The 9,605-nt window shown below is 43.5% G+C and overlaps 1 protein-coding gene across 3 annotated transcripts in view; it reads right to left on the bottom strand.

Annotated features, from left to right (window-relative positions):
* sec31a (SEC31 homolog A, COPII coat complex component) overlaps positions 1–3,216 on the bottom strand; it is a 30,746-nt gene extending 27,530 nt beyond the window's left edge. For all 3 annotated transcript variants that reach the window (XM_062553809.1, XM_062553810.1, XM_062553811.1), the window contains exons 1-2: positions 3,038–3,216; positions 2,004–2,083 (exon numbers count right to left, since the gene is read on the bottom strand). In XM_062553809.1, coding sequence (XP_062409793.1) covers positions 2,004–2,082 — 79 coding nt within the window. In that variant the 5' untranslated portion in view covers position 2,083; positions 3,038–3,216. The remainder of the gene's footprint in view (positions 1–2,003; positions 2,084–3,037) is intronic.
* Positions 3,217–9,605: the final 6,389 nt, after the last annotated feature.

The following is a 9,605-nucleotide window of genomic DNA, read 5'->3' as shown; positions in this document are numbered from 1 at the left end:
CGAGCGCCGCTGGTTGGGCAGGCAGCTCACTGCTCTGGGTTGTGTGATTCACCTCACTGTGTGTTCACTGTGTGCTGTGTGTTCACTAATTCGGTTAAATTGGGTTAAATGCAGAGAACTGAATTTCCCTCACGGGGTCAAACAAGTATATATTCTATTCTATTTCTATTCTATTCATTCATCAATACAGCAACTTCCTGTGTATTTGCTGCATCCCGTATAAAGCGCATACCAATGTTTTATGCAAATAAAAAGAAGTGTGATTACTAGCACCAATGTATTACCCGGTAATTATGCTTGCAGCAGTAATTTTACATGAAATTGTTTTAATGTAGAACGTCGGGAAATCGCATTCAAGTGCGATTCAAGTAGGGCGCTCTACTAGAGTTATGAAGAGTAATATAATAAAGAAATATAATGTAATCCAATGTATTGCCCTTGTAATGCCCTTGCGCATTAACCTCATAGCTGAACACAACTGGCAAAATCAGTGCATAAGGCTCTGTGGGGAAATTGTGGTATTGTCAATGGCCGGGTTTACCAGATTCGTTAAGAAGCTCTTAAGTGCTAAGAACTTCTTAGGAGCGCTCTAAGAATGTTCTAAAAACGCTCCTAAGAAGTTCTTAGCACTTAAGAGCTTCTTGACGAATCTGGGAAACGCGGCCATTGTCAACACAACCAACTTTCCACAGAACGATGTCAACACAGTCTTCCTCCAATAGTAGGACACAGCTGTCAACACAGCCCACCTCCACCAATGATTTGATGGTGATTTTGAGTGTTGACATATATAAAACAGACTGGTTAAGTCTCAATTCAGGCAAGAGGCAACCGATGAACACAGTAAATCTTGCACAGATGTAATGTTGGCTGAGGAACAAAAGCTATTGCCCTTTAAAGCTTGCAAGACCAGATTTGTGAGATGCTTCAGAATGAACTGCTCAACTGTTTCTCCACCACCAAGGAGGAATTTGATGCCTGTAATCATGCTCTTAGGATTCTTCAGCTGGCCAGAGCCATGTTATTCATGTAGGGGGGAACAGAAATTGCGCACCTCTGTGTTACGCGGATTCTCCCACTTCCGCTTCTGTCACACCCACACCGTGCAAGTTCGAAATCAAGGCGGCCTCATGTAAGAGGCGTGATTTATTTACAAAAGAACCAGACTGATCCACCACCTCCTTCATTTAGGTTGATATGAAAACAGGGAACGTGGACTTTCTCATTGACCTTCGGAATGCTATTTAAATCCAGAAAGAACAAAAAACAGTCTTTGATTTTTAAAACATAAGCATGGTGAATTGAATGGATAAAAGCCTACAGTCACATAGCCAAACAAATTATTGACTTCATGAAATTTCACTTTTGCTTTGAGGTTTGTTTATAAAGAGTCAAGACGTGCTTGAGGTGTATAGATTCATAATTCAAAAACTCACTGTTGACAAAAAGGTTTCGCTAGCAGCTGCCTCTAATAATTTCAATTTATCTATGCTAACGACTCTGTAGACTGACACCTGCAGCTTCGAACACAGTGGAGAGACTGGCAATAACAACTCCAATCTCCATTACAAACTAATCAAGAGACAGGAGAATAAACTATGCTGCTCCTCAACAGTGCAGACGTCAGGGCCGTCATGGTCCAAACACTTCAATGAAAGTACCAAAGTCCTGTTAGAACTGGACTGCAGGGTACGTTTTGTCTATATGCATATTTACCAGCAGCACTGGACTGCATTGCATGTTTTGTCCATGTGCATATTTACTAGAAGAAAGCCTGTGTCTGCTCAGCTGCTGACGGAGATCCCTTTTGGCCAGGGAACTGAGGAAAGGCAAGTGCTGATAAAAAGGCTCATCTACATCCAGGCTCACCTGTGGACAGGTAGACTAAAACTGCACAGTGTACGGTAAGGCTCACCTGTGGATAGGTAGACTAAACTGCACAGTGTACAACAAGGCTCACCTGTGGATAGGTACACTAAACTGCAGTGTATGGTAAGGCTCACCTGTGGCCAGGTATACTGGATGCTGCTGCGCTGGACTCCAGGCCTGGATAGCTGTGCGGTTGATCTCTTTCAGCTTCATCCTGCAGGCAGAAGGGGACAGAGCAGACAACTCAAGCACACCACCATGGTGGAGGGCCAGCAGTATCGACCTCCTGCAGACACGGAACTGCTCCATGTACACCAAGACTTACAGTATACAGTTCGTATGCAGCAATATGCAATACTGCAATACTTTGAACACAGAATTATTACTGCACTGCACTGTGCTGCAGAATAACCCATGACTGCAGTTATTTTCTGCAAGGGGCAGTTTAACAATCTGGACAGTAGGCAGCGAGTGGGCAGCACCCATATGACTGGGTGGGAACTGCCCCTAAGACTGGACGCTATGCTGACAGGAAAAGTTAGACAGGTGCAATATAGTGTCTCAGACACACACCATGCACTAGGATCGGTTATGTTTGTGCTGGGCATAAATTAAACTGCGGGAGGTGGATAAGGTTTAATCTAGCCAAGACCATACTCCTTGCATTACTCAATCACTGCTCAAGGATTTATCTGTTTGACGTGTCATCATTACAGATCAGAGGGATATGAATCAATGAATGACCCTATCAAGGAAGGGCAGCTTAGTAGTCAAAAATTAATGATTAACTTGACAGAGCCTGCAGATTAGCAATAACCGAGTTTAGCCCCAATTCATTCCTGCTAACGTTAACTTACAATGGCAGGAAGGAGCAAACTTAGTAACTGGTAAGCAAACGACAGATCTGTGACCAAATTAAACTGTGACACATAGTAGGAATAGTCTAATCCGCATTGGTTTCCTCACTTGTCATAACTTTAAGATTTGCCCATTAGAAAGCACGTCCTTTAAACGGGTTAGACTATTGTTACTGTAAAGTACTGGCTAGCAGTGGTTAGCTCTACAGCAGCTACAGTGTACTGTTATGTTGTGTAATGTTATTGTACTCTGTAGCTAGTGAGTTAGCTTGGTGACTAGCGGTGCACAATGTTTATTTAAAGTTGCATACCTGTCAGCCCGCTCCCCTTTCACGCATTCACACTCTCACGGACGCGGCAAGCACGGGTCCAAAACTTTAATCGATCGCTATGGTAATTCTCGTCTTGAATCTGCAGAGGACTAGCCAACTAGCAGGTAGCGGGTCAGCCGGCTGGAAGGGAGCTGAATTCCACGTCTCCACTGTGCTCCATCAACGTGGCACAAGGATTCCCTCCCCTAAGCCAAACACTTCCGGTGGAGACTGTGCTTCGCCCGCCCCTCTCCAGCAGGCGGCCTACGCGACGCCACACGCTCGTACTTTCTGTTCTGGCACACGGCGTTCTAGAGCTCCAGAGTACGGTTGTCCAATCTCACATCCCCACCCAGCGGCCTCTTGGGTCAGATATGTATTTCAGGTCGGCAAATGGCTTGGATGAAATTAATAATGTGCTGGTACTACTCCCCCCCAAAAATAGGCCCACATAAATGTAAGTCCTACATAACATAGATAGAGATACTTTATTGAGCATTTTCACCGATTATAAAGCGATAACCATGCTGGTCTTTTACACGTTAAGACTTCATTACACCAGCATATTATCGTATGTTTTCGCATTGTGCCAATTTTGTTGATCAGCTGAATAAGATTAGACATAGAGTATGTGAGTGGTAGACTTACAGTAAACACTGTATTATCCTAGCGCCCCATGTATATGGCGACACCAAGTGGAAAAATATTGTCATTACATGACAAAACAGCAGGTGGCAACTGGAGAGAGAGATAGAGAGAGAGAGAGAGAGAGAGAGAGAGAGAGAGAGAGAGAGAGAGAGAGAGAGAGAGAGAAGGGCTGGGAATGGCATGATATGAAATGTAGAATATAAAATTATCAGCACTTTATCAATACAGTATAATTACCTTTTACCGTTTCTTTAGCTTCTGTCCAAACTCTGTTACCCAACACATCACATTACATGAGGCCATTGGCAAGAGAAACATTTAATAAGGCCATGTAAGGGATGTATACATTTCATGGTTGATAGATCATTGTGCCTTTGGTTAAGCTTAAATATTAATTTCCATCACACATTTTATACTTTTAAAGTGAGATTTGTTTCTTTCTTACATGACAATTATTTAATAAGAGATCTCAGAAGTAATGGAGCTTTCACACCAGGAATGAGCGTCCACACTGACCAATGATAATCAAAGTCTCTCTTTAATGTGATGCTAAAATGTGATGGGTTCTGATTGGCTATTAGCTTTTTATCGTTCTAAAAAGTGATCCCCAGCAATATCTTTCTTCATGTCGTTAGAGTCATTCCGTGTGAAATCAGACAAAATCCAGGAAAATGGTTGCATCACAGACTCCATTTATCCTCAAAGTTTGTCTACACAATTTTTAGGTTCCAACTAACCATATAGCACCAGAAATTGTGTGTAAACAATTGAGAAAAGCTGTAATGTTAATACAGCTTGAGCTTTTCTCATTGTTTACAACACAATTTCTGGTACTTGAGACACAATGGCCATAATATGTAACTCATGCACTAACCTCCTGAACCAATTCTGCTTTAAGCACAATTTCTGCTTTACACTCAAATTGCAGTTCTAAAACACACTGTTTTCACAACACACAATTCTAACAATTCTATTGTTTTCATAGTCTTTTTGCCCTTGATTATTTACGCTCTCTAAAAGGCTTTATCTTGGAGGCCATGTTTGGACATTAATATCTTAAAAAGTGTGATTGCTAGCCTGACCAAATATGTAGAATGGAAGACAAACATGTTCACAGTAAGATTCAATAATTACAAGTGTGTACCACAGTCTCATTGGTTTCAAAAAAAATAAAATAATCCTTTGATAATGTGTTTCACCTGAGGGGGGCGCTAAAATATTTTGTTTATTGTAAATGTTTACAGTATTTTCGTGTTCCAAAACACCTGGAGCTACATGCATTAATCTGTGAATGAGACCAATGTTGGTACTTTACATACTAAATATTCATATACTTATAGCTATTTCCACATAGCTATAATACAAAGATACCTGTGATTACAATGCCTCCATTTAGTTTTTTTCATTTTTGACTAAGTGGCCCTATACATTAAATGAGTGGTTATGGGATGGGTTGACATGCCCCCTAAGCCCTGGTTCTCGAGATATTTACAGAAAACTGTGTCTGGCCATCTACAAGCCAGTTGGTGTACAGTCACTAAATGTGCTGTGTGTGCGGGGCAGTGTCTTATGGGTTGATGGGCTGTATGTTGTCTAAGGAGTGTGGCTTTCTATGATGCAGTGAAGTGGGGGAGTTAGGTTAAGGTGGGGTAGGAGGGCAGTCAGGTGTGTGTGTGTGTGTGCGTGTGTGCGTGTGTGCGTGTGTGCGTGCGTGCGTGCGTGCGTGCGTGCGTGCGTGCGTGCGTGCGTGCGTGTGTGTGTGAGTGAAGCACAAATCTGCGCAGGTGACACTAATGCATTTGTTACTCCATAACCTCTGGACGGTTCCCTGGTATTGGGCCTGTCTCAAATTCGGGTGGTCCACCAGTTGATTTCCATGGTACTGGCCAATCCCAGGGAGGAGCTGTCTGCTGCTTGGGTGTGTGGTAGCAATCCACCCACAGATCTGTGTGGAACCCGCATGCATTGATTGAGACTTGAGAAGCATTGGCATGTGAGTCATCGAAAAGGGACACAGACACACACACACACACACACACACACACACACACACACACTCAGGTTGCTTTCACACTAGGTCCGGTTAACTGGACCGGACCCGAGTGCGGTTACTTCTACCGTAGTTGGTCTGTGTTCACATTACATGTTTGTCTGCGCACCCGGATCCGTTTGCGTCATAAGCACCATGCTTCTAGGCACGAACTTCGAGAATTCTGTTTACAAATATCACTTGGCAACACAGCAGAAGGCAGTGCAATGAAGAAGACAAAGGTAAAGATTCTTTAGATTCTTCAGAACGTTTGCTTAGCAACCTGCTCCAGCGTTCTAGCGAACCGGACCCGAGACCACCTTTTCAGGCGGACCCGGGTCCGCACCCGAGTTCGGTACGATTGCGTTCACACTATCAAAAACAACCGAACCATCGGACCAAACGAACCCGGGTCCGGTCCAGCGGACCTAGTGTGAATGTGCCCTCATTGTCATTGGCACAATACACACATTCACACTACTGTACACATTGATTGAGACTTGAGAAGCATTGGCATGTGAGTCATTGAAAAGGAACATGGTTCACAAGATGGGACCTGACATGCAGTAGGCTGAAAGACACCTGCACCTCATACCTGAGAGCAGCATCACAGGCTAACTCACTCTCTCTGGTTGTGTTTCCCGACATAAGTTACATCAGTCAGCACACAATACAGGGAAACCCCTCCCATTACGACCAGTCTGAACGAATGCGGTGTTGACACACAGACACACAGACACACAAACACACACAAAGAGAGAGAGAGATCATGAATGTGGTTCAGACTGCAAAAATGGAGGAAGCATAAACTTGATTAATCACAGAGAGTTGGCCAACAGCCAGTCTCTATCTCTCCTGAAACCTGTATGGTATGTAACAATGTGTAGCCATGGTTACAGTATTTTCCCTCTGAAAAAGAAAGAACCCTCTGAATGGGAAAGTACAGTCAAAGATCCTCTTTAACCCTCTCTGGTACAGTTGGCTAACAACTTACTGGCTTGAAGCAACACAACTCTAAGAATTGATATTTACCCAATGGTGTCAGATTTTTTAACACAAGACCTAGATCTTAAGCATTATTTTCAATGTGCAGGGTTCAGTGATTGAACCTCTGAGATTACCCTGCCAGTTGTGGCCATATGGTTACGATTCTGTGCCTGTGAGCGGGGATTTGCAATAACTGCTTACTTAATGAATCTGAATGGATGATGATTAAGGTTGAAGCTTTTAGCCAAATGAATGAACTGAAATGTGGACCACTTTTTATTATGAATGGCACAGTCCTACTCAATGTGATTCATCGCACATTGAGTTCAGCTGAATTCTCCTCACATTTCTCCAGTCTTTCTGTCATGTCCCTGACTCCAAAGTCCCCCTGCTCTCGGTGCATTGTCCAGGCTCAGGGTAGCCTGGGTAACCATGCAGCCTTGGACGCCATTTTATTCATGCTGCTTGGCTGCCTGAATGCATGGACCTAATTTTCGGCTCAGCTAGGGAACCAATTGCAGAACTGGGGGGGAACGAAAAAGACAATGACGACGTCTAAGTAAGCTTGTATTTTGGTTAAGAACCAAACCAGGTTTCGTTCAAATCTGCTCACCTTATCACCACTGAAAAATGTAAGGTTCCTGTAAATGTTATTTTGAGGTATTAAAACACTCTACATATGTCATCTGGTATAGGCTAACTGATACGACTGGCTATGAGCTTTGCCCAGACACAGTTGATAGACATCCATAGTGGCCAATAAATGGCTCTGGGTATTCGTAACCCATGCCTCAAATACGGGAAAATGTTTGGTTCCCAGACCACCTCTCATTGAGATGTGGTGGCGTTAGCCAAGCTAGGCTCAGGGAGGGAAACAGATTAGATAGCTGTGGTCGACCCGTTCCAGCCGAGGGCAACCATGGTCCAGCGAGGATTCAGCAGGGCCATATCAGAGGGAGGGGTGTATTTGATAAACACACTCTCACTAGGACTGAGGACCCGGCCTTGAGCATGCTGTGCAATGTAAAGCAAACTCACACAGCTCCATCCTATAGCCGATATGGTTTTACATTCCACATTGAAGTACACAGTAGGCCCCTCATGTGCACTGACGCCTGAGTTGCTTTGGGCTTTAATACTCATCAGTGCAGCCAGTCTCAGGTGGAACATCGCATTGCATTCAGAGGATTCGCCTTCAAAGGGGAAATAACTTTCTCTCAACTGAAGTGACATGCTACGTTGAGACATTACAACAAGCCTGGGGGCAGGGAGGATATGAGAAAGACGCGCGAGACGAGAGAGAGAGAGAGAGAGAGAGAGAGAGAGAGAGAGAGAGAGAGAGAGAGAGAGAGAGAGAGAGAGAGAGAGAGAAAACAATGAGGGAAGGAGAGGAAAATAATCAAACAACAGAACACCCACACATCCTTCAGGCAGCTCCACACACACCAGTTCTGTCACCCGCACCACCACCAGCACTACAACTGTCTATGTAAACAAACGCCTCTGCTGCCATAGCAACCTGTGTGCTAATTCCAATCTTACTGCAGGCGTTTTGGTTAGAGGAACAATGTGCAACTTGTCTCTGGCTGTGTCTCTTTCTCTTTCAGACACACTCTTTCTCTTTCACACACACACACACACACACACACACACACACACACACACACTGGACTGTCTGGACTTCCCCTCCATTTATCAAAACACAATAGTCTTCAATGACAAAGAAAAGACAGATAATGTCCATCACATAAATATTCAGTGATTTTGATACGACACAAGACAATCACTTAGGGCTTAAGGCTGTCATTGCTGCTGTCAAAAAGGCCTCAGTAATAATACTTTAGAAAGACAAAGCGCGATGCACGGCACTTGTCACTCATGGAGTTCAAGGCGGATCAAAAAAGAAAGAGAAAAGAAAGTCGATGAGTTTAAAAAGCCTTCAATCCAATGGGCTACAGTATATAAACGTCTCATGGTCCTATTTTATCCTGGTTTTCTTTTGATGCTTTGATAATTTACTGGATACTGTTGAGCATGAATGATGATACTTATCATATTATTATTATTATTATTATTATTATTATTATTATTATTATTATTATTATTAATAATAATAATAATAATAATAATAATAATTAAAACAGGTCAGCCTGTTTTTTTTTTAGTCTCAGCATTACAGTAATCTCAGCATGACAGTGGCTACTAGTCACACACACACACACACACACACACACACACACACACACACACACACACACACACACACAACACATCACCCATTCAGATACCCCAAAGCTGTAGTGTAAGTGTCAGTAGGGGAAAGTGTACATTGCAGGTTTTGTTGTTCGATGTTGCAACTCTTGGGTTGGGTGTTAAGGATAGTCCTAAAAGGTAATGTCAGACACACACCCACCACACACACACACACACACACACACACACACACACACACACACACACACACACACACACACACTTATTCTTATATCAACCAAGAACCTGAATCTTCAGCTTACATGTAGCCTACAGACATCCATACACACACGTGGAAGTATTTTCAACACACACGCCCATACCTACCCAACCCCTATACACACATACATACTAGCTTAGTGTTTCTTCCACCACATTCCAGAAGACCCAGTGGAATGTATGACGTGTGTGTGTGTGTGTGTGTGTGTGTGGGGGGGTGCTCCATGATACAAATACCTAAGATCAGAGACAACGGAGCAGGCTGATGTGATGAAATCTCAGCATATGGGAGGGAGTGGGATGTGGGAGGAGGGTGGAATGTCACACACACTCTGGCCCACCTGTGGCTTCCTCATAGCTGCGGTATTAGTGTAATGTAGTGTTAGTGGGCCAAAGTGTGTGTAGCAGGTGAGTTGGAGCGTGTATGATGAT

This window comes from Sardina pilchardus, chromosome 14, assembly GCF_963854185.1.
Source record: "Sardina pilchardus chromosome 14, fSarPil1.1, whole genome shotgun sequence".
In the NCBI taxonomy this organism is placed as follows: domain Eukaryota; kingdom Metazoa; phylum Chordata; class Actinopteri; order Clupeiformes; family Clupeidae; genus Sardina; species Sardina pilchardus.
This window is presented reverse-complemented; position numbering and strand designations above follow the sequence as displayed.